This window comes from Coregonus lavaretus, assembly GCF_964263955.1.
Source record: "Coregonus lavaretus genome assembly, chromosome: 10".
Lineage (NCBI taxonomy): Eukaryota > Metazoa > Chordata > Actinopteri > Salmoniformes > Salmonidae > Coregonus > Coregonus lavaretus.
The window spans coordinates 8,006,182-8,032,286 of NC_139997.1; the positions used below are offsets into that span (position 1 = coordinate 8,006,182).

General features: G+C 44.5%; 1 protein-coding gene across 2 annotated transcripts; it reads left to right on the top strand.

The window, feature by feature from the left end:
* The first annotated feature begins 2,323 nt into the window (after nucleotides 1–2,323).
* LOC311135917 (putative bromodomain-containing protein 10) lies at nucleotides 2,324–25,461 on the top strand. 2 transcript variants are annotated; one of them, XM_084169936.1, is made up of 8 exons: nucleotides 2,324–4,231; nucleotides 5,793–5,993; nucleotides 6,438–7,999; nucleotides 17,884–17,936; nucleotides 18,053–18,151; nucleotides 19,991–20,106; nucleotides 20,226–20,410; nucleotides 20,555–25,461. In XM_084169936.1, the coding sequence occupies exons 1-8, from the start codon at nucleotides 3,519–3,521 to the stop codon at nucleotides 24,127–24,129; spliced, it is 6,504 nt and encodes a 2,167-aa protein (XP_084026062.1). In that variant the 5' UTR covers nucleotides 2,324–3,518; the 3' UTR covers nucleotides 24,130–25,461. The 2 variants fall into 2 exon arrangements, with proteins under 2 accessions (XP_084026062.1, XP_084026063.1); XM_084169937.1 differs by having other exon boundaries at nucleotides 18,053–18,142.
* Nucleotides 25,462–26,105: the final 644 nt, after the last annotated feature.

Consider the following 26,105-nt stretch of genomic DNA (forward strand, 5'->3'; position numbering starts at 1 on the left):
CTGACATTTTCAACATATCCCTGACTGAGTCTGTAATACCAACATGTTTCAAGCAGATCACCATAGTCTCTGTGCCCAAGAACACTAAGATAACCTGCCTAAATGACTACCGACCCGTAGCACTCATGTCTGTAGCCATGAAGTGCTTTGAAAGGCTGGTCATGGCTCACATCAACCCCATTATCCCAGAAACCCTAGACCCACTCCAACTTGCATACCGCCCCAACAGATCCATACAGTGGGGGAAAAAAGTATTTAGACAGCCACCAATTGTGCAAGTTCTCCCACTTAAAAAGATGAGAGAGGCCTGTAATTTTCATCATAGGTACACGTCAACTATGACAGACAAAATGAGGAAAAAAAATCCAGAAAATCACATTGTAGGATTTTTAATGAATTTATTTGCAAATTATGGTGGAAAATAAGTATTTGGTCAATAACAAAAGTTTCTCAATACTTTGTTATATACCCTTTGTTGGCAATGACACAGGTCAAACGTTTTCTGTAAGTCTTCAGAAGGTTTTCACACACTGTTGCTTTTATTTTGGCCCATTCCTCCATGCAGATCTCATCTAGAGCAGTGATGTTTTGGGGCTGTCGCTGGGCAACACGGACTTTCAACTCCCTCCAAAGATTTTCTATGGGGTTGAGATCTGGAGACTGGCTAGGCCACTCCAGGACCTTGAAATGCTTCTTACGAAGCCACTCCTTCGTTGCCCGGGCGGTGTGTTTGGGATCATTGTCATGCTGAAAGACCCAGCCACGTTTCATCTTCAATGCCCTTGCTGATGGAAGGAGGTTTTCACTCAAAATCTCACGATACATGGCCCCATTCATTCTTTCCTTTACACGGATCAGTCGTCCTGGTCCCTTTGCAGAAAAACAGCCCCAAAGCATGATGTTTCCACCCCCATGCTTCACAGTAGGTATGGTGTTCTTTGGATGCAACTCAGCATTCTTTGTCCTCCAAACACGACGAGTTGAGTTTTTACCAAAAAGTTCTATTTTGGTTTCATCTGACCATATGACATTCTCCCAATCCTCTTCTGGATCATCCAAATGCACTCTAGCAAACTTCAGACGGGCCTGGACATGTACTGGCTTAAGCAGGGGGACACGTCTGGCACTGCAGGATTTGAGTCCCTGGCGGCGTAGTGTGTTACTGATGGTAGGCTTTGTTGCTTTGGTCCCAGCTCTCTGCAGGTCATTCACTAGGTCCCCCCGTGTGGTTCTGGGATTTTTGCTCACCGTTCTTGTGATCATTTTGACCCCACGGGGTGAGATCTTGCGTGGAGCCCCAGATCGAGGGAGATTATCAGTGGTCTTGTATGTCTTCCATTTCCTAATAATTGCTCCCACAGTTGATTTCTTCAAACCAAGCTGCTTACCTATTGCAGATTCAGTCTTCCCAGCCTGGTGCAGGTCTACAATTTTGTTTCTGGTGTCCTTTGACAGCTCTTTGGTCTTGGCCATAGTGGAGTTTGGAGTGTGACTGTTTGAGGTTGTGGACAGGTGTCTTTTATACTGATAACAAGTTCAAACAGGTGCCATTAATACAGGTAACGAGTGGAGAACAGAGGAGCCTCTTAAAGAAGAAGTTACAGGTCTGTGAGAGCCAGAAATCTTGCTTGTTTGTAGGTGACCAAATACTTATTTTCCACCATAATTTGCAAATAAATTCATTAAAAATCCTACAATGTGATTTTCTGGATTTTTTTTTCTCAATTTGTCCTCTGTAGCTCAGCTGGTAGAGTACGGCGCTTGTAACGCCAGGGTAGTGGGTTCGATCCCCGGGACCACCCATACACAAAAATGTATGCACGCATGACTGTAAGTCGCTTTGGATAAAAGCGTCTGCTAAATGGCATATTATATTTATTATTATTCCGTGTACCTATGATGAAAATTACAAGCCTCTCTCATCTTTTTAAGTGGGAGAACTTGCACAATTGGTGGCTGACTAAATACTTTTTTTCCCCACTGTATACTGCTTACACAGACAAGCTACATAGGCATGGTTCATAGGGTTGGTTCCTGCATGTGTCTGGCACCGTCTCCTATCTTAACTTACAAAAGGTCTGAGGAGGGAGTCATGACCGACCCCTCATGTCTCTACCCAGCACCTACAGGAACCAATGATTGTATGAGACAAGATGTACAATTCAAGGCTATCTCTTCAGACAACAAAATGTCCCTAACAGTGTGAATGGAATGGAATTAATAAGAGCGTCTGCTAAATTACTAAAATTTAAAATTTATAAAAGTCCCCTCAGTGATATGAAACCCAAATCAAAATATGTGCCACGCGACTACGTCAGGGTGCACACACCCATGACGTTGCAAAGAAACGTAACGGGGAATATTTTGTTAGCTAGCTAGCATAGGCTCTCTGGTGTAACGGACTCGATACCTAGCTAACTTTGTAGACTGTTCAGCTGAGTTAGAAAGTTGTCTAGCTAGATTTATGGAGTTACTTTGTCATTAGCTAGTTTAATTTAATTGTAGAAATGTTGAAGTTAGCTAACTTACATGAATTGTTAGCTAACCTGCTAACTATGGCTAGCTAGCTAACTACCTAGCAAGCTTGCTGAATTGATGGATCTTCTCAGTTAGCTATCTATCTTTCTAGCTAAACTTGTTTCGTTGGCTCATCATAGCAAGGATTCATCGCTGTGTTGCCTAACATGTTCCCTGATAACGTTGTTCCGGACACTGCAGACCAGGCCTCTGACTGGAAACCATGAGCTCAATGATAGGCTGTGAAGGAGACACAGCCACACTAACTAGCTGCTAGCTAACAAGTTGGCTAGTTAACTTGCAGTTTGTACCGCTTGTATCCGACGCGACCTTAAAGCGCTGATTGTGAGGTATGAGTAATGGCCTTGTAAAATGAGTTAGCTATTTGTCGAATCTAGACAACCAGTCCCATCATATAATTTATCAAAGAAAGTTCGACTAGGTAATAGCTATATGGCTAATTTTGAACTTCACTTTGTTTCTTGTCAACTTATGTTAGCTAGCTAACTAACGTTAGCTTGCAATCCGCCTTACCGGTTAGCCAGTAAATTTGACTGCTGTTTATTAGTTTGCTAGATGTTTGTGGTGGATTAGCTAAATAATCACCACCTATTATAACTTAATGAACAACGAATAATGTTCGCTGTCAAACTAACGTTCATAACATATCTCTCACAATGCTGTCAAGTTAACTAAATCATAAGTAGCTTGTTAGTACTAGCTAATGTTTGGCTAACTAGTTAGCACTGTAACGTCAACTCATTCTTGCACGTGCGGGTGAATGTTTTGAAGAGTCAAAACAAGGAAGGACTTGCCAAGTTATGTATGTGACCCTAATTGGCAGGATATAATATATCCACTGCCAATTGTGCAGGATAATTTGGTCAAAAAGATGGCAGCAAAGCGTACTAATGTTGGCCAATAAAAGAGGCAGGTTTTTTTAGTAGTCAGTTAGCTAGTATGTTAGCTACCTCTTATTGAAATACAGTGCAGCCAGCAACATGAAAGTGCAAACTGAAACTTGTAACCCATCCAAGGTGCGAAACGACACAGGGGAGCAGCAAGACATGTCCAACAAAAAGGACAGCCACAATAGTAATTTATTTTTTCTCAACCGAGACTGTCAGAATGAACTGGGTTCAGGATCTCAGAATCAGAATGTTCACATTGTATCATCATTAGACTCCAAATGGCACAGCACTGAACGCAGCCGCCTAGTCACCGAAGGAGGACTCAGCAACGGAACCTCCCTGGAGAATGTTCATGTTCTTTCCCACGGTAGTTCTACTAGTAATCCTGCACTAAGACATGATGGGGTGCCTGAAATCTCAAACGAACTGTCATTGTCAGAGGTCTGCATACCTACTACAGTTACAGTAGAAGAAGACCGTAGCTATGAGTTACAGCAGGCCTATAGGATATTTAATGGCTTTCTTCTGGAAAAGCACAAAGGCATTATGACTCCCTTCTTGCACCCCATCGGCCTTGAAAAACACACTGACCGGGTTGGGGGTCTCCTCAAGAATTCTATGTGTTTCAGAAGGATGGAGGAGAAGTTTGTTAGCCGGGAATATGAAACAATCACAGAGTTTGTGGCAGACTTCAGGCTAATGCTAGAGAACTGCTATAGGTACCATGGGGTCGACCACTGGATTTCTAAACAGGCACAGAAATTGGAAATAATGCTTGAGCAGAAGTTGACACTGCTATCAAGGTAAGCAAGTGCAAGCCTTACATACGTACATTGCATTCGGAAAGTATTCAGACCCTTTGACTTTTTCCACATTGTGTTACGTTACAGCCTTATTTATACACCCCATAATGGCAAAGCAAAAACTGTTTTTATATATATATATATATATATATATATATATATATATATATATATATATATATATACACAAAATTATAATAATATAAATATTACATTTACATAAATATTCAGACCCTTTACTCAGTACTTTGTCGAAGCACCTTTGGCAGCGATTACAGCCTTGAGTCTTTTTGGGTCCTGAGCGCTCTGGAGCAGGTTTTCATCAAGGATCTCTGTACTTTGCTCCGTTCATCTTTCCCTCGATCCTGACTAGTCTCCCAGTCCCTCCCGCTGAAAAAAAATCCCCACAGCATGATGCTGCCACCACCGTGCTTCACTGTAGGGATGGTGCCAGGTTTCCTCCAGACGTGACGCTTAGCGTTCAGGCCAAAGAGTTCAGTCTTGGTTTCATCAGACCAGAGAATCTTGATTCTCATGGTCTGAGAGTCCTTTAGGTGCCTTTTGGCAAACTCCAAGCGGGCTGTCGTGCCTTTTACTGAGGAGTGGCATTCATCTGGCCACTACCATAAAGGCCTGATTGGTGGAGTGCTGCAGAGATGGTTGTCTTTCTGGAAGGTTCTCCCATCTCCACAGAGGAAATCTGGTGCTCTGTCAGAGTGACCATCGCGTTCTTGGTCACCTCCCTGACCGAGGCCCTTCTCCCCCGATTGCTCAGTTTGGCCGTGCGGCCAGCTCTTGGAAGAGTCTTGGTTGTTCCAAGCTTCTTCCATTTAAGAATGATGGAGGCCACTGTGTTCTTGGGGACCTTCAATGCTGCAGACATTTTTTGGTACCCTTCCCCAGATCTGTGCCTCGACACAATCCTGTCTTGACGCTCTACGGACAATTCCTTCGACCTAATGGCTTGGTTTTTGCTCTGACATGCACTGTCAACTGTAGGACCTTATATAGGCAGGTGTGTGCCTTTCCAAATCATGTCCAATCCATTGAATTTACCACAGGTGGACTCCAATCAAGTTGTAGAAACATCTCAAGGATGATCTATGGAAACAGAATGCACCGGAGCTTAATTTCGAGTCTCATAGCAAAGGGTCTGAATACTAATGTAAAGTTATTTCTGTTTTTTATAAATTAGGACATTTTTCTAAATACCTGTTTTCGCTTTTTCATTATGGGGTATTGTGTAGATTGATGAGGTGGAAAACGATTTAATCAATTTTAGAATAAGGCTGTAACATAACAATGTGGGAAAAGTCAAGGGGTCTGAATACTTTCCGAATGCACGGTACATATATTCATTCAAGTATTCATGACATAGCCTACCTATTGTACATACATTCATTTACACTTAAAATGTACACATTCAACGATATGGATTCATTCGTCAATTGTCAGTAGTGACACACATCAGTAGTGTCTGTTTCATCCAGGACCCTTGATGAAATGACTGGGACCCTAACTAGCCCAATGATGCTGTGTCTGTATCCACCTACCCAACCAGGACGCTGCGAGAGAAGACCACTCTGGCGGTGACCTCCATGGGTCGTTTGGGGACCGAGGATGAGAGGGCGCCTGTGGGCACCTCTACCAGACGGAGGACAGTGCCTCGCAGCCTGGCCACGATCACAGTGGGGGGAAATGAGTCCATCATGGTGCAGGCACTCAGGCTGGAGGAGCAGCAGAGAGTCAAGGAAGAGAAGAGGTAAGATATTATTATTTTAAAAAAAATTTTTTTTTGTCATTTAGCAGACGCTCTTATCCATAGTGACTTACAGGAGCAATTAGGGTTAAGTGCCTTGCTCAAGGGCACATCGACAGATTTTTCACCTAGTCGGCTCGGGGATTAGAACCAGCGACCTTTCGGTTACTGGCACAACGCTCTTACCCACTAAGCTACCTGCCGCCCTGGAATGCTCCAGTGCCTGAGGCTAAGGCCTGGCCAGGCAGATGTTGGGTTTTCTATGTTCTGACTCCCTCCGTGGTCAGAATAAAAACTTGAAAATTCCATAGACTACTTTATCCCCACAACTGTGACACTATAATTACATTAAACATTTTCGATAATAATATTTAATTCTGTGTGTGGCTGTGATTGTGTTTAGTATTACATCTGCTTGATAAACTCATCCTTCATTTCTGATTGTAGGCAGCGGGAGCTAGATAAGAAGGAGGCGGAGGAGACCTCAGCCAAGGAGGTGGAGGAGTGGGAGCGCAGTCTTCTCTCCCAGGCCATCCAGACCCCCTTGAAGACCATGTGGGAACTCCCTGCCATCGGCCACTTCCTCTGCCTGGCCCAGGCAGCTCTCAACCTCCCAGAGATAGTGTTCTTTGAGCTGGAGCGGTGTCTCCTCATGCCTCGCTGCAGCGTCTTCCTCTCCAAGATCATGAGTTCACTTCTCTGCCCGCCCCAGAGGAGGGGGACGCTCCACCGTCGCCCAGCCCTCACCTACCGCCGCTGGGAGTCCGAGCTCCGGCAGAAGGTGCAAGGCTGGTACTACGCTATGGGTACGGCGGAGGACCAGGGGTGGATGGCTGAGCAGCTGGGCCTATCCCATCAATTCTTCAGGACAGTCGGGGTGGTTAGTCCCCTGGAGGAGACCCCCTTCCATCTCTTACCCTTCATCCAGCGTGTGTGGCTGCTCAAAGGCCTGTGTGACAACATATACGAGACCCAGAAGGACGTGCAGGACGCTGTGCTGGGCCAGCCCATCCACGAGTGCCGAGAGTCCATCCTGGGCTACGACGGGAACGAGAATGCCTACATACACTTTCCGCATTTCTGCGGGGCGGACCTACGTATCTACTGCCAGAGTGCCAGCATGCCCTCTGACTTCCCCTTACCAGCTGTCTGGGTGAAGAGGGTGGAGCCTGACAAAGGGCTATCAGAGGAATCTGACAAGCAGAAGGACTCTGAGCACCTGGTTTCAATGGAGGAGGAGTCTGAGGAGAAACCTAGTTCTGACAGACTGAGTGGTGGGAGGGTTAAAGAGGAGAACGGGGACAGGAGCAGGGGTGGAACTGGGCGGGGGATGGAGGATGAGGGTGATAAGGAGGACTGTAAGCCTACTAATCAGAACAGACTCATTGGCTCTACTGCACCCTCTTCACATATCAAGGACTTTGTGGGCAGAGGGAGTGTAAAGGAAGAGCCACAGGAATTGGAATATAGGCCTAATAGACTTCAGGTGAAACAGGAAGAGGGGTCGAATGTATCATCAGGGTCGTCCGCAGGGTCATGTGAGCCACGTCTCAGTGTGGGGGAACACTGCTATACAGGGAAGTCCCCTGCTCGCCCTGCTAAGGCAACCAGCAGGCCTGGTGTAGCCGTACCCATGAGACCGACTGATGTCCATGTTAAAGTGGACAGGAACAAACTCACTGAGGGACAAAGACCTTGTCCAAAATGTTTCTCCAAAATGGGGACAAAGTCGGAGGACAATCATCGCTGCCGTTGTGCCACGGACAAGAAATCAATAACGTCAGCCTCTGGTGCTGGCCACCCCCGCAAGGTGAACTTGACAGAGAATAGGATGGACAGGATTTGGGCCAAGAAAAAGAAAAGGAAGAAAGAGACGGAACTACGTGCAACAGGTGGGCAGAGCAGACCAGACAGGAGCCCACTCTGTAAGGCCAAGGCAGCTAAATCCACCCTCAGGAGAGCTGCGACCACCATCAAGAAAAAGGACAAGAGGAAAAAACGAAAAATGGGTAAGGAAAAGGAATGCCTGTCTTCTAAATCAATATTTGACATTTGTTAGGCTAAATTAGGCCTATGTAAAACCACAGCCGAGAGACTTGGCACTTGTTCAGTGATGAGATGTAGGGCTGTCCCAAACAACAACAAAAAAATCTTGGTCGACCAATAGTCATTTGTTCTTTAGAGCAATCGATTTTTAAACGTGTATTTTTCCATAGACACATCCTGTGTTTTAATCAAATCAACTATATTCACTGAGCTTGTCTGATGCTTTAAGCACACTGTTTGATTAAATAATTAAGAAACACAAATGACTAGAGGGAGTCCGACCAGCAATTTATTTGATTGCTCAGTGTTTATCGTGTTGCTGAAGCTGCAACATAATTACAGCCATTTCTGACTGAAAAGTTTTGTTACCAAAATCCCTCATTTGTTTAGGAAAAACATTCCCTATTCCCTCAACCCTTGCTCTCTTTACGTGACACGTATGCATTGCATGCACGTGACCAACAGGCCCTGACCTATAGCATATCATAATCACATCAATAAATTGGTTATAACGAACACCGAACACGTGACAGCAAAATGGATGCAGAGGACGAGACAAATAAACTGGAAACGGAGGAATGTTTACTGGTTTCTCAGGAGATAAAGGGGAAGTCAGATGTGTGGAATAGATGTGACTAGTTGTGGAAAATACTTTAGATCAAGAAGAAGTGTGCCAAATAGGTGCTGTTAGATTACAATATAATAAATTATAATTACAATATAATTTTCCTGACCGTTTGAAACAACGTAAACAACACTAAATAAATTATAAGCGTCTGTTTTTTTGTTAAGCTTTTATTACAGCAAAGACTAAAAACAGTCGCATTCATTTGTAAAAGCAATTTCCGAAATGGAACGGTTTATTTATTGTTTAAGCTAATTATTCAATGCTCGCTTTATTTTATTTTCAAACTAAAATGCTTGATTTCATTTCAAATCATGAATGACTCGTATGCTGTGTGATGACATGAACAAATGAATGATCGATTGAAACAGTAGCCTACAGTATATAAGTAATGGAATAAAGGCCTAAGTAAGTTACGGTATTAAGACTAAACAGGATGTGCTCTTAGGCCTACAGCTCAATGGTGGTTATACAAGGTTGCTATACTAAGCCTACTAATGATAATGACTTTACTTATTATTATAATGATTATCATAATATTAATAATAATAGTAATAATACCAATAAGGAGATCAAGGAAAAAGGAGCATAATTATTATAAATATTGTTTTTCTGACAATTTGGAATAGTGTAAACAACACTAAATAAATTATAAATAATACCAGAGAAGCTGTTCTAACGGAAAGAAAAGTATAAAGCCTTTATTACAGCACAGCAAAGATTAAAAACAGACTAATTTGTGAAATTGTTTACTTGACATGACGTTGCGTGAAGGTTGGTGCTCATGGAATCAGCAGGCTATTAAACAAACACTCAAACAGGCAACAGTAGCATGATCTGTCTTATTTCTGTAGATGTATATGGATGATTTATAAATCCAGGCCCATTTAACAGTGAGGTTTTTGATTATAGACCTAATTAAGTTTGGGTTTCCTCTCTCCTCACTTTTTTTAGACAATAAGGCGAGGGCTGTTTTCTCATTTCCTCATTCTGCTGCAGCCTCCACCGCATTGTTCTCAACACCAATATGCTGGTTCACTTTGCTATTATGCACATAGCAACATGGTCTAGGAAAAGGCGCTAATTCAACAGCGCACAGATGTGTTCCAGAACTACAGACAACGACCACTATCCAATGTGGGAGAAAGCTCATTTGTTATAGAATAATATTATTTGTATTAGTGTTGCACCGTTGTTCTTATGTAATATAACCATATATAATTTCAGCAGCACACGTCTTAGAGTGATGGACTGTGCCATCCCCACGGCCTCCACAATGGATCAGTCCACTCAGACAGGCGCCAATCAGACAGGTGTCTTGTACACCATGTTATATACACTACCGTTCAAAAGTTTGGGGTCACTTACAAATGTCCTTGTTTTCGAAAGAAAAGCAATTTTTTTGGTCCATTAAAATAACATCAAATTGATCAGAAATACAGTGTAGACATTGTTAATGTTGTAAATAATGGGCGTACAGAGGCCCATTATCAGCAACCATCAGTCCGGTGTTCCAATGGCACATTGTGTTTGCTAATCCAAGTTTATCATTTTAAAAGGCTAATTGATCATTAGAAAACCCTTTTGCAATTATGTTAGCACAGCTGAAAACTGTTGGGCTGATTAAAGAAGCAAAAAAACTGGCCTTCTTGAGACTAGTTGAGTATCTGGAGCATCAGCAATTGTGGGTTCGATTACAGGCTCAAAATGGCTAGAAACAAATAACTTTCTTCTGAAACTCGTCAGTCTATTCTTGTTCTGAGAAATGAAGGCTATTCTATGCGAGAAATTGCCAAGAAACTGATGATCTCGTATAACGCTGTGTACTACTCCCTTCACAGAACAGTGCAGACTGGCTCTAACCAGAATAGAAAGAGGAGTGAGAGGCCCCGGTGCACAACTGAGCAAGAAGACAAATACATTAGTGTCTAGTTTGAGAAACAGACGCCTCACAGGTCCTCAACTGGCAGCTTCATTAAATAGTACCCGCAAAACACCGGTCTCAACGTCAACAGTGAAGAGGCGACTCCGGGATGCTGACCTTCTAGGAAGAGTTGCAAAGAAAAAGCCATATCTCAGACTGCCCATCTTAATCTTTTATTTTTATTGGCCAGTCTGAGATATGGCTTTTTCTTTGCAACTCTGCAAAGAAACGACTGATGGTTGCTGATAATGGGCCTCTATACGCCTATGTAGATATTCCATAAAAAATCAGCCGTTTCCAGCTACAATAGCCATTTACAACATTAACAATGTCTACACTGTATTTCTGATCAATTTGATGTTATTTTAATGGACAAAAAAATTGCTTTTCTTTCGAAAACAAGGACATTTCTAAGTGACCCAAAACTTTTGAACGGTAGGGTACATTCACACACTACCAGTGAAAAGTTTGGACACACCTACTCATTCAAGGGTTTTTCTTTATTTTTACTATAGAATAATAGTGAAGACATCAAAACTATGAAATAACACATATGGAATCATGTAGTAACCAAAAAAGTGTTAAACAAATCAAAATATATTTTATATTTGAGATTCTTCAAATAGCCACCCTTTGCCTTGATGACAGCTTTGCACACTCTTGGCATTCTGTCAACCAGCTTCATGAGGTAGTCACCTGGAATGCATTTTAATTAACATGTATGCCTTGTTAAAAGTTAATTTGTGGAATTTCTTTCCATCTTAATGCGTTTGAGCCAATCAGTTGTGTTGTGACAAGGTAGTAGTGGTATACAGAAGATAGCCCTATTTGGTAAAAGACCAAGTCCATATTATGGCAAGAACAGCTCAAATAAGCAAAGAGAAATGACAGTCCATCATTTACATTTACATTTACATTTTAGTCATTTAGCAGACGCTCTTATCCAGAGCGACTTACAGGAGCAATTAGGGTTAAGTGCCTTGCTCAAGGGCACATTTACGTCATTTAGCAGACGCTCTTATCCAGAGCGACTTACAAATTGGTGCATTCACCCTATAGCCAGTGGGATAACCACTTTACACTTTTTTTTTTTGGGGGGGGGGGGGGGGGGGTGGAAGGATTACTTTATCCTATCCCAGGTATTCTTTAAAGAGGTGGGGTTTCAAATGTCTCCGGAAGGTGGTGAGCGACTCCGCTGTCCTGGCGTCGTGAGGGAGCTTGTTCCACCATTGGGGTGCCAGAGCAGCGAACAGTTTTGACTGGGCTGAGCGGGAACTATGCTTCCGCAGAGGAAGGGGAGCCAGCAGGCCAGAGGTGGATGAACGCAATGCCCTCGTTTGGGTGTAGGGACTGATCAGAGCCCGAAGGTACGGAGGTGCCGTTCCCCTCACTGCTCCATAGGCAAGCACCATGGTCTTGTAACGGATGCGAGCTTCAACTGGAAGCCAGTGGAGTGTGCGGAGGAGGGGGGTGACGTGAGAGAACTTGGGAAGGTTGAACACCAGACGGGCTGCGGCATTCTGGATGAGTTGTAGGGGTTTAATGGCACAGGCAGGGAGGCCAGCCAACAGCGAGTTGCAGTAATCCAGACGGGAGATGACAAGTGCCTGGATTAGGACCTGTGCCGCTTCCTTTGTAAGGCAGGGTCGTACTCTCCGAATGTTGTAGAGCATGAACCTGCAGGATCGGGTCACCGCCTTGATGTTAGCGGAGAACGACAGGGTGTTGTCCAGGGTCACGCCAAGGCTCTTCGCACTCTGGGAGGAGGACACAACGGAGTTGTCAACCGTGATGGCGAGATCATGGAACGGGCAGTCCTTCCCCGGGAGGAAGAGCAGCTCCGTCTTGCCAGGGTTCAGCTTGAGGTGGTGATCCGTCATCCATACTGATATGTCTGCCAGACATGCAGAGATGCGATTCGCCACCTGGTTATCAGAAGGGGGAAAGGAGAAGATTAGTTGTGTATCGTCAGCGTAGCAATGATAGGAGAGGCCATGTGAGGATATGACAGAGCCAAGTGACTTGGTGTATAGGGAGAATAGGAGAGGGCCTAGAACTGAGCCCTGGGGGACACCAGTGGTGAGAGCACGTGGTGCGGAGACAGCTTCTCGCCACGCCACTTGGTAGGAGCGACCGGTCAGGTAGGACGCAATCCAGGAGTGAGCCGCGCCGGAGATGCCCAGCTCGGAGAGGGTGGAGAGGAGGATCTGATGGTTCACAGTATCAAAGGCAGCAGACAGGTCTAGAAGGACAAGAGCAGAGGAGAGAGAGTTAGCTTTAGCAGTGCGGAGAGCCTCCGTGACACAGAGAAGAGCAGTCCTGAAACCTGACTGGTTTGGATCAAGAAGGTCATTATTTTAAGATATGAATGTCAGTCAATACGGAACATTTCAAGAACTTTCTTCAAGTGCAGTCGCAAAAACCATCAAGCGCTATCATGAAACTGTCTCTCATGAGGACCGCCACAGGAATGGAAGACCCAGTGTTACCTCTGCTGCAGAGGATAAGTTCATTAGATTTACCAGCCTCAGAAATTGCAGACCAAATAAAGCCTTCACAGAGTTCAAGTAAGAGACACATCTCAACATCAACTGTTCAGAGGAGACTGTGTGAATCAGGCCTTCATGGTCGAATTTCTGCAAAGAAACCACTACTGAAGGACACCAATAAGAAGAGACCTGCTTGAGCCAAGAAACACGAGCAATGGACATTAGACTGGTGGAAATGTGTCTTTTGGTCTGGAGTCCAAATTTGAGATTTTGGGTTCCAACCGCCGTGTCTTTGTGAGACGCGGTGTGGGTGAACGGATGATCTCTGCATGTGTAGTTCACATCGTAAAGCATGGAGGAGATGATATGGTGTGGGGATGCTTTGCTGGTGACACTCTGTGATTTATTTAGAATTCAAGGCACACTTAACCAGCATGGCTACCACAGCGTTCTGCAGCGGTACGCCATCCCATCTGGTTTTGGCTTAGTGGGGCTATCATTTGTTTTTCAACAGGACAATGACCCAACACACCTCCAGGCTGTGTAAGGGCTATTTTACCAAGAAGGAGAGTGATGGAGTGCTGCATCAAATGACCTCCACAATCCCCCAACCTCAACCCAGTTGAGATGGTTTGGGATGAGTCAGACGGCAGAGTGAAGGAAAGGCAGCCAACAAGTGCTCAGCATATGTGGGAACTCCTTCAAGACTGTTGGAAAAGCATTCCAGGTGAAGCTGGTTGAGAGAATGCCAAGAGTGTGCAAAGCTGTCAAGGCAAAGGGTGGCTATTTGAAGAATGTCAAATATAAAATATATTTTGATTTGTTTAACACTTTTTTTGTTTACTACATGATTCCATATGTGTTATTTCATAATGTTGTTGTCTTCACTATTATTCTACAATGTAGAAAATAGTAAAAATTAAGAAAAACCCTTGAATGAGTAGGTGTGTCCAAACTTTGGACTGGTACTGCTATATAGTTGAAGTCGGAAGTTTACATACGCTTAGGTTGGAGTCATTAAAACTTGTTTTTCAACCACTCCACACATTTCTTGTTAACAAACTATAGTTTTGGCAAGTCAGTTAGGACATGTACTTTGTGCATGACACAAGTAATTTTTCCAACAATTCTTTACACACAGATTATTTCACTTATAATTCACTGTATCACAATTCCAGTGGGTCAGAAGTTTACATACACTAAGTTGACTGTGCCTTTTAAACAGCTTGGAAAATTCCAGAAAATGAATAGAAGCTTTAGAAGCTTCTGATAGGCTAATTGACATCATTTGAGTCAATTGGAGGTGTACCTGTGGATGTATTTCAAGGCCTACCTTCAAACTCAGTGCCTCTTTGCTTGACATCATGGGAAAATCTAAAGAAATCAGCCGAGACCTTGCTCCCAAGTCTGGTTCATCTGTGGGAGCAATTTCCAAACGCCTGAAGGTACCACGTTCATCTCTACAAACAATCATACGCAAGTATAAACACCATGGGACCACGCAGCCGTCATACCGCTCAGGAAGGAGATGCGTTCTGTCTCCTAGAGATGAACGTACTTTGGTGCAAAAAGTGCAAATCAATCCCAGAACTACAGCAAAGGACCTTGTGAAGATGCTGGAGGAAACAGGTACAAAGTATCTATATCCACAGGTACACCTCCAATTGACTCAAATGATGTCCACAGTAAAACGAGTCCTATATCGACATAACCTGAAAGGCCGCTCAGCAAGGAAGAAGCCACTGCTCCAAAACAGCCATAAAAAAGCCAGACTACAGTTTGCAACTGCACATGGGGACAAATATCGTACTTTTTGGAGAAATGTCCTCTGGTCTGATGAAACAAAAATCGAACTGTTTGGCCATAATGACCATTGTTATGTTTGGAGGAAAAAGCGGGTCGCTTGCAAGCCGAAGAACATCATCCCAACCGTGAAGCACGGGGGTGGCAGCATCATGCTGTGGGGGTGCTTTGCTGCAGGAGGGACTAGTGCACTTCACAAAATAGATGGTATCATGAGGAAGGAAAAGTATGTGGATACAGTGGGGAGAACAAGTATTTGATACACTGCCGATTTTGCAGGTTTTCCTACTTACAAAGCATGTAGAGGTCTGTAATTTTTATCATAGGTACATTTCAACTGTGAGAGACGGAATCGAAAACAAAAATCCAGAAAATCACATTGTATGATTTTTAAGTAAGTAATTTGCATTTTATTGCATGACATAAGTATTTGATACATCAGAAAAGCATAACTTAATATTTGGTACAGAAACCTTTGTTTGCGATTACAGAGATCATACGTTTCCTGTAGGTCTTGACCAGGTTTGCACACACTGCAGCAGGGATTTTGGCCCACTCCTCCATACAGACCTTCTCCAGATCCTTCAGGTTTCGGGGCTGTCGCTGGGCAATACGGACTTTCAGCTCCCTCCAAAGATTTTCTATTGGGTTCAGGTCTGGAGAGTGGCTAGGCCACTCCAGGACCTTGAGATGCTTCTTACGGAGCCACTCCTTAGTTGCCCTGGCTGTGTGTTTCGGTACGTTGTCATGCTGGAAGACCCAGCCACGAACCATCTTCAATGCTCTTACTGAGGGAAGGAGGTTGTTGGCCAAGATCTCGCGATACATGGCCCCATCCATCCTCCCCTCAATACGGTGCAGTCGTCCTGTCCCTTTTGCAGAAAAGCATCCCCAAAGAATGATGTTTCCACCTCCATGCTTCACGGTTGGGATGGTGTTCTTGGGGTTGTACTCATCCTTCTTCTTCCTCCAAACACGGCGAGTGGAGTTTAGGCCAAAAAGCTCTATTTTTGTCTCATCAGACCACATGACCTTCTCCCATTCCTCCTCTGGATCATCCAGATGGTGATTGGCAAACTTCAGACGGGCCTGGACATGCGCTGGCTTGAGCAGGGGGACCTTGCGTGCGCTGCAGGATTTTAATCCATGACAGCGTAGTGTGTTACGGTTTTCTTTGAGACTGTGGTCCCAGCTCTCTTCAGGTCATTGACCAGGTCCTGCCGTGTAGTTCTGGGCTGATCCCTCACCTTCCTCATGATCATTGATGCCCCACGAGGTGAGATCTTGCATGGAGCCCTAGAACGAGGGTGATTGACCGTCATCTTGAACTACTTCCATTTGCTAATAATTGCGCCAACAGTTGTTGCCTTCTCACCAAGCTGCTTGCCTATTGTCCTGTAGCCCATCCCAGCCTTGTGCAGGTCTACAATTTTATCCCTGATGTCCTTACACAGCTCTCTGGTCTTGGCCATTGTGGAGAGGTTGGAGTCTGTTTGATTGAGTGTGTGGACAGGTGTCTTTTATACAGGTAACGAGTTCAAATAGGTGCAGTTAATACAGGTAATGAGTGGAGAACAGGAGGGCTTCTTAAAGAAAAACTATAGAACATTTGTGGGCAGAACTGAAAAAGCTTGTGCGAGCAAGGAGGCCTACAAACCTGACTGTTACACCATCTCTGTCAGGAGGAATGGGCCAAAATTCACCCAACTTATTATGGGAAGCTTGTGGAAGGTGTATGTAAACTTCCGACTTCAACTGTGTGAATATATATATATATATATATATATACAGTGGGGAGAACAAGTATTTGATACACTGCCGATTTTGCAGGTTTTCCTACTTACAAAGCATGTAGAGGTCTGTAATTTTTATCATAGGTACACTTCAACTGTGAGACGGAATCTAAAACAAAAATCCAGAAAATCACATTGAATGATTTGTAAGTAATTAATTTGCATTTTATTGCATGACATAAGTATTTGATCACCTACCAACCAGTAAGAATTCCGGCTCTCACAGTCCTGTAAGTTTTTCTTTAAGAAGCCCTCCTGTTCTCCACTCATTACCTGTATTAACTGCACCTATTTGAACTCGTTACCTGTATAAAAGACACCTGTCCACACACTCAATCAAACAGACTCCAACCTCTCCACAATGGCCAAGACCAGAGAGCTGTGTAAGGACATCAGGGATAAAATTGTAGACCTGCACAAGACTGGGATTGGCTACAGGACAATATGCAAGCAGCTTGGTGAGAAGGCAACAACTGTTGGCGCAATTATTAGAAAATGGAAGAAGTTCAAGATGACGGTCAATCACCCTCGGTCTGGGGCTCCATGCAAGATCTCACCTCTCCAGACCTGAACCTAATAGAAAATCTTTGGAGGGAGCTGAAAGTCCATATTGCCCAGCGACAGCCCCGAAACCTGAAGGATCTGGAGAAGGTCTGTATGGAGGAGTGGGCCAAAATCCCTGCTGCAGTGTGTGCAAACCTGGTCAAGACCTACAGGAAACGTATGATCTCTGTAATTGCAAACAAAGGTTTCTGTACCAAATATTACGTTTTCCTTTTCTGATGTATCAAATACTTATGTCATGCAATAAAATGCTAATTAATTACTTAAAAATCATACAATGTGATTTTCTGGAATTTTTGTTTTAGATTCCGTCTCTCACAGTTGAAATGTACCTATGATAAAAATTACAGACCTCTACATGCTTTGTAAGTAGGAAAACCTGCAAAATCGGCAGTGTATCAAATACCTGTTCTCCCCAATATGTGTGTGTGTGTGTGTGTGTGTGTATATATATATATATATATATATATATATATATATATATATATATATATATATATATATATATATATATATATGGCAACTGCTCGACTAAAGAAATCTCGGTCGACTAAACGGGGTCAGCCCTAATGAGATGTAATCTTATCTATAATGCTTTGCCCCCACTTATGTCTGAATTACTCTATAGAATAATCTTCTTCCTTCACAGGAAAAAAGCTTGAGTCCAGGAAACCACAACTCTCAGTTCAACCTGCATTCAGGGTAAACCCCACAGTTTGTTTGTTTGTTTGTTTTTTGATGCAAAATATGGAATATGAATTGATATATCAATTTGAATCCATGTGTGCTGATTCGTCGCTCTCTCTCTCACTCTTCAGTTGGTGTGCACTAGTCTAGAGGAGCTCAGGGAACTCATCAGCAGGACAGAGGATGAGCTGGATGAGCTGGAGAGCACCAAAAAGACATCTGTTAGTAAAGTAATAAATACATTTTTATTTTTATTTTTGGCTTTTGATTGTGCTGTATCAAAAATACATTTATGAACAGAAATAACTATTACATACAGTATGGAAGGATTACATCGATACAGGTTCAAAAAATGATGATGGCAGGAACACATACAGTGGGGGGGGAAAAAGTATTTAGTCAGCCACCAATTGTGCAAGTTCTCCCACTTAAAAAGATGAGAGAGGCCTGTAATTTTCATCATAGGTACACGTCAACTATGACAGACAAATTGAGAAAAAAACATTGTAGGATTTTTAATGAATTTATTTGCAAATTATGGTGGAAAATAAGTATTTGGGCACCTACAAACAAGCAAGATTTCTGGCTCTCACAGACCTGTAACTTCTTCTTTAAGAGGCTCCTCTGTCCTCCACTCGTTACCTGTATTAATGGCACCTGTTTGAACTTGTTATCAGTATAAAAGACACCTGTCCACAACCTCAAACAGTCACACTCCAAACTCCACTATGGCCAAGACCAAAGAGCTGTCAAAGGACACCAGAAACAAAATTGTAGACCTGCACCAGGCTGGGAAGACTGAATCTGCAATAGGTAAGCAGCTTGGTTTGAAGAAATCAACTGTGGGAGCAATTATTAGGAAATGGAAGACATACAAGACCACTGATAATCTCCCTCGATCTGGGGCTCCACGCAAGATCTCACCCCGTGGGGTCAAAATGATCACAAGAACGGTGAGCAAAAATCCCAGAACCACACGGGGGGACCTAGTGAATGACCTGCAGAGAGCTGGGACCAAAGTAACAAAGCCTACCATCAGTAACACACTACGCCGCCAGGGACTCAAATCCTGCAGTGCCAGATGTGTCCCCCTGCTTAAGCCAGTACATGTCCAGGCCCGTCTGAAGTTTGCTAGAGGGCATTTGGATGATCCAGAAGAGGATTGGGAGAATGTCATATGGTCAGATGAAACCAAAATATAACTTTTTGGTAAAAACTCAACTCGTCGTGTTTGGAGGACAAAGAATGCTGAGTTGCATCCAAAGAACACCATACCTACTGTGAAGCATGGGGGTGGAAACATCATGCTTTGGGGCTGTTTTTCTGCAAAGGGACCAGGACGACTGATCCGTGTAAAGGAAAGAATGAATGGGGCCATGTATCGTGAGATTTTGAGTGAAAACCTCCTTCCATCAGCAAGGGCATTGAAGATGAAACGTGGCTGGGTCTTTCAGCATGACAATGATCCCAAACACACCGCCCGGGCAACGAAGGAGTGGCTTCGTAAGAAGCATTTCAAGGTCCTGGAGTGGCCTAGCCAGTCTCCAGATCTCAACCCCATAGAAAATCTTTGGAGGGAGTTGAAAGTCCGTGTTGCCCAGCGACAGCCCCAAAACATCACTGCTCTAGAGGAGATCTGCATGGAGGAATGGGCCAAAATACCAGCAACAGTGTGTGAAAACCTTGTGAAGACTTACAGAAAACGTTTGACCTGTGTCATTGCCAACAAAGGGTATATAACAAAGTATTGAGAAACTTTTGTTATTGACCAAATACTTATTTTCCACCATAATTTGCAAATAAATTCATTAAATATCCTACAATGTGATTTTCTGGATTTTCTTTTCTCATTTTGTCTGTCATAGTTGACGTGTACCTATGATGACAATTACAGGCCTCTCATCTGTTTAAGTGGGAGAACTTGCACAATTGGTGGCTGACTAAATACTTTTTTCGCCACTGTATATGGATTGTCTACTATGAGAGGGAGAATACGAAATACAGTGGTAAATGCTCTCAACCATCGGGCTTGTTTATTCTTGACGTTGTGTGTTTTGTTGGTTTTACAGGGAAGGTGGTGCTTCAGGAGAGAAGCCGTGAAAGATCTGCACATCACTCTCATAAGGCTACTCAACGAGCTCTCCCCATGGGAACCCAAACTGGTCAAGGCTTTCCATAGGAACAGGTATCAACACTCGTCCTGAAGGCAGTTATAAAATCATAAAGCTATGTTTACAAAACATGTCTAGCATAACACATCACTGACTCCTCAGGTGCCTTTTTTAACGTAATCTGTCCCCACAGGCTACGTTTGAAAAAGGATTATGACGACTTCAAAAAGCACCCTGACTATGACAACTTTGTCAGAGAGGAATGGGTGGCAGAGGATGTGGACAGAAGCACCTCGTTCACTGAAAACACCAGACTGACTGAAGAGGAGGAACAGCAACAGCAGGATCAGACAGTTCAGAGGATCCTGTGGGCGGGAGGTAAATTGTGTTTTATTTGTGTGTGCTGTACAGTAAGACATTATGGAAAAGCATATATTGTGTAGGCTCTTTGTTATAAATTGCATTGAAATCATTGTTGTCAGGGCAGATTGAAATACATTGAATGTGTCTCTTTGTTTTCAGAGGACTCTGGGCAGTTTGGAACGGAGGCATTGAGAGGCAGCTTCACCGTGGTAACCAGACAAGAGATGTTGACCTTGAACGAGCACAGGCCTTCCACTCGGGGCTTGAAGCGCCTGCAGAGTGATTTAGACGAGAACCCAAGCCTTATTAAGAGAGGCAGGATCGGCAGTGACGAGCTGACGACTTCCCCTGAAGCTGAAGTGGAAAACAGATCCAGGGAAGCGAATCCAGCACCACAGAAGGTTGGAGAAACAAGCCCAGTGGTTATAACTACTCCGATGGCTGGTGTCCAAAGGACCCACAAGCCCATTCAGCTACATACCCTGCTGGCTAAGAGTGTTGGCAATAAAGTGACTTTAATTCATCATCAGCCAGGTGTTATCAGCCATGTTGGTCATGCACAAAGCATAGCCTGTTCTTCTTCCCTGCATGCTACTAAATTTAAACATTCTTTACCACAAAGCTCTCTACAGTTACCGCAACCAACAACAACACCTCAACACACACAGATGTCCCATACCACGCCCATACCAAAGACCCCCGTACAGGTTGTCTACAAGATGCCCGAGGGCATGGGTCTGGTCAGGAAAGCTGGAAGCCCTGTGAAAATCGCAGTGCAGCCAATCCTGGACCAGATAACGGGGGATAAGCAGCAAGTGGTCATCCTTCCTTCGAACTTGCTCATTCAAAAGTCAGAGGGTCAGAGTCACCCCCAGCAACCAAGGACAATCCAGGTCCCAGCCTCCAAAGCACCCACTCCACTACCACACAGCTCTGGATTCACCATGCCTCAAAGTCATGACAACCGGATCCCCATACAACAAGTGGCACCGCTAAAGGGAGGTACAGCCTCTCCAAACTACTCCCCTAGGTTGCAGACAACCTCTCTAACAACAGGCTACAAGGTTGTCCAAATCCCTGGTCCGAAAGTGAGTAGCACTACCCAAAATGTTAGACCAAATAGATCACCATCCAACCCTACCAGTCCAGCTTTTACTGATCCCAGAAAACCTCCTGACCCTAAACAAGAGCTGAAGACTGTGTGTATAAGGGACTCGCAGTCCATCCTAGTCACCACTAGGGGGGGCAACACTGGAGTGGTCAAGGTGCAGGCGTCTGACCAAAGTACATCTGGTTCGTTACCCACCAGTCCGGTCATCACCATCTCTCCACAGTTCAAAGCCTTCCTGGTGTCCAAGACCTCTCCACCTGCTGCCTCCACAGTCCCAGTGGTCACAAGCTTGACTGTAGCCCAGGCGCAATCAGGACCGTCACCATTACGGTCTTCAACTGTCACAAGTTCAACAACTGCACACCAGTCTTCGATCACTGCCGGAATTCCAATGGCCACAGATCAGACAGCGGCCTCTGCTGTTACCGTTGCTGTAAACCAGGGCTGCAACGTCTCATCTACAGTTGCTGTGAACTCACAACTACCTAAAAGCATGGTCACTGAACCTGGTAACTCAGCAGGCGCCACCCAGACGTCTCTGGTCCAGTGTGTCACTAAACCTGTTCTGAAAAGGGTAGATCCGGATGAGAGGTCCCCATACACTAAGTTCATCCTGGTCTCTCCCTCGTCCAACATCACATCTATGGCCGCAACCAAAGTCACTTCCACCACAGCTCCCTCCGCTCTTCCAGGGCAAAGGTTGATGTTCATCAGCCAATCACCAGCCCAGGCATCCCACGCAACAAGTAGCATTCCAAAACAGATTGTAGTGTCATCAGTGTCTGGGGCACAACCTCTGACCACGTCAATACCCAATGAAGCAATGAAGATCGGACTCAACTTTGGTCAAGCTATCAGCAGTGCTAACTTTGGAGCCTTGAATAAGGTCCAGCGCATCAATCTGCTTCCAGGATCTCCAATAAGGCTACCACAGCAGGCAAGTAAACTTGCACAATCTACTTTAAAAAGCACATCTGTGTCTGGCTCACAGGCAGACCTTCTCGCAACCACGTTGTCTCACATTGTCACTAGCACTGCACATTTGCCCTCTTCCACGCGGCTGACTGGATCTCAACTACAAGGCATCCCTTCAACCTCTGTGATCCCCAATCTAAGCAAGGTAACCGGGCAACCACGGTCTTCGATAATCCAAGGTTTAATTACCAGCAACCCACAACTACCAGTGCCGGTCACTACACCGCTAAGCCCTGTCAAAACATCCCCTCTCACATCACCGGCCCAGGTTTCTCAGTCTCACAACTGTCTCTGTGTCAGCGGGGTCACCACACATGCTCAAATGATAAGTACTCCACAGTCTCCAATTGCCCCTAGATCCACTCAGCAGTCCACTCCAGTGCGGCCGGCTGATAATACCAATCCTGTCACCAGCACCACCACCACCACTGTGCAACAGAAGATTGTCATCAACACCACTGCTCCACTTGCAGGCGGCTCTCAGATTCTGCTCAACAACACCCGTTTTGTTGTTCCTCCTCAAGGCCTTGGGCCTGGCCAGCATGTCCTCATAATCTCCAGCCCTGCAGTGCCTGTGGTAGCTCCTAGTCCCAGGGGAGCGAGCCCAACCACTGGTGTCCCACGAGTGCCAACGTTACCTGGGCTAGCCACACCTGCACAAGGCCCCAGAATGGCCACACCACCAGGGACACACCAGCCTCAACAAGCAGCACTTAGATCACTAACCCTGGCAGCGCCGTCCGCTGCGAAAGTTGGACCCTCTCTCCCTGTCTCTCTCACTGTCCCTCGCCAGGTGATGAAGATTCGAGCTCCACTATCGGCCACCAGCACCACCACCAACGGTTCTCCACAAGTTTCACACCGGCTCCCTGCTCCGGCCACCATACTCACTGGCCTAGCTGATGTGGTGGCAGCTCCACCTTTAACTCAACCGGAAGGGATGGGTGGCCTGTCACTCTCCTCCGTACAAGGAAGTCCCAGCGCAGCTCAAACAGCAGGAGTTCCACAGAGCCCAACAAAGCAGCTCCCTTTGAACACGGGACTTGGCATCAACTACGCACCACTCACAACACAGCAACTAACGTCATTCGTGCAACCTATGGGAGCGCTCTCCACCCGGACGCAGGTCCTGCCGACGATTGCTGTTCCGCCGATCGGGAGCACCTTCTCCAGGATGCAGTCTCTACCTGTGGTGACCGTACCGCCCCTTGGGGGTGCCTCCGGTAGCAGAACGTCTCCTGTGGCAACTGTGCCTCCATCCAACAGCACTGTGAACATGACACCTGCTCAACCTATCAGGACGGTGATGTCGGCAGAGACTATCCGCATGCCCATTGTTTTATCCAATCCTCGGCAGCAGCAGATACTGGGCCTAGGCAAACGCCCTTTGCAGCCTTTACAGGTGCCTGCATCAGCAGTGCAAACAACCAGCCCCACCACCAATATACTAGTGAGTCCTGATTGTGCTGTTTTAAACACTGTTAGAGGCCCTACCGCCAACACAGGCCTGCCAGAGGTGGCTAACGAGCCTTTGGCTACGTTGATTGTAACTCCGAAATCCACTTGGAGAGTGCTGCCCCTGCCTCCTGTAAATACTGACAATCCCTCAATGCCTACCCAGGCTGACAGAAGTGGACCTATCGACTGAAAGACTGAGACTGAAATCTAGTACCATTGTCTGTGATGTGGCCCCGTGTAGCTCAGTTGGTAGAGCATGGCGCTTGCAACGCCAGGGTTGTGGGTTCGTTTCCCACGGGGGGCCAGTATGAAAAAATTTATGCACTCACTAACTGTAAGTCGCTCTGGATAAGAGCGTCTGCTAAATGACTAAAATGTAAATGTAATGAAGCAGACACATATTCCAGCAAACTTTTGTGTTCTGGACTGCATCTAGAACATTCTAGTATGTTTTTGGTAGAAGGCGGGAGTTGGTTGAGAAACTGCCTGGTTGAGCTGTATTTTTACTTTGCATATCTGAGTGTGTTTAAAGATGCACTATGCAGAAATCGCTCCGCCATTTCCTGGTTGGTAAATTCTAATAGTTCCCCTAATTTCAGTTTGTGGCAAAACAAGCAAGTATAGTGTAGACTAGAGGATCATTGTACCATCTAAACTGCTGTAAAATATTTTTTCCAGAACCAAAAATATTGTATTATCAGCTGTTTTTGAAGCTGGTGTACAAAACCGAAAGTAAAAGACGCAAAAACAAACTTAACGGGAAGCATAGAAATAGCACACATAGAACAGATCAACCGCTTCTTAGACTTGCTTTCAATAAGAATGACAGATCTATAACACACTTTTCTATGTGAATTTGGTCAGGTCGCCCAAAAAGTTACATATTGCAGCTTTAAGCGATGCTAGATAAACTCTATAGTTGACAGATTGCTCAAGAAATTGTTCTATTTCTTAAAGCAAACAGCGTTTTAGGGTTTCCTTCTCACAGAGTTTGAAGGTAAATTTGGACATTTTGTTTTTTGCTAAAGCTTTTCTAGGCCAGTAATAAATATGTTGTAAATTGCTAGGTTTGAAGGATAGACAAATGGATTTTAATGTGATTGTAATACATTTAATTGACATTTAATGATCATTTTGAAATGATATCCATTTAATTCCTTAGATTGGTACAACACTTGTTTTATTCTGTCTACCACACTCTTAGGACTTTCCCTCTGACCTGTTGTACACGCTCTTCCGATGTATTGCCTACTCAAGAGGCATATCAGTGTCCAAATGTTATTACATTGGTTCTCTCTTATTTCCACTATCAACTATTTGGAAAATAAACTGGCATTTCACACGATTGAAATGCAACTTCTGAATGATTTATTGAAATGATGAAGCCCATATTCTTCTTTTTTTTTTTGACATTACATTTATTTATTTTTCCTACCATATAGATTTTTCAAAATATTTAGTGGGCACATTTTCATTGGATAACTGTGGACAATTCTGCTTGGAAATAAACGGTGAAACTGTCCTCCCATAGGGGTTTTGTGGTGTTAATTTCAATTAGACCCTTGGTAAACTGTCTATTGAAATGTGTCTGTAGAATTGTATAGGGGATAACCATTCCATCATTTTAAAATCCTTTCATAAGTACATAAGCCAACGATCAAGCCGATGTTATTGTCTCCTGAGTGGCGCAGTGGTCTAAGGCACTGCATCGCAGTGTTAACTGTGCCACTAGAGATCCTGGTTCGAATCCAGGCTCTGTCGCAGCCGGCCGCGACCGGGAGACTCATGGGCGGCGCACAATTGGCCCAGCGTCGTCCAGGGTAGGGGAGGGAATGGCCGGCAGGGATGTAGCTCAGTTGATAGAGCATGGCGTTTGCAACGTCAGGGTTGTGGGTTTGATTCCCACGGGGGGCCAGTATAAAAAAAAGATGTATTCACTAACTGTAAGTCGCTCTGGATAAGAGCGTCTGCTAAATGACTAAAATGTAAATGTAATTGTCTTTTAACTTACTATGGATTCTCAATTGCAGCTACACATTTGTTTATCTTGGTTATCTCAAATGAACAAGCAATTTCCTAAGTACATGGAGTATTTATTTGTTGACAACTTTGAGGTAATCTATGACCCTACTGTTGTTCGAGTATTGATAGAAGGGTCTTGTTCTC

Coding starts and splice junctions, on each gene's coding strand:
- LOC311135917 (XM_084169936.1), top strand. CDS start 3,519: ATGAAAGTGCAAACTGAAACTTGTAACCCATCCAAGGTGCGAAACGAC. Junction 4,232..5,792: donor AAGTTGACACTGCTATCAAG/GTAAGCAAGTGC, acceptor CTACCCAACCAG/GACGCTGCGAGAGAAGACCA. Junction 18,152..19,990: donor AAAAGACATCTGTTAGTAAA/GTAATAAATACA, acceptor TTGGTTTTACAG/GGAAGGTGGTGCTTCAGGAG.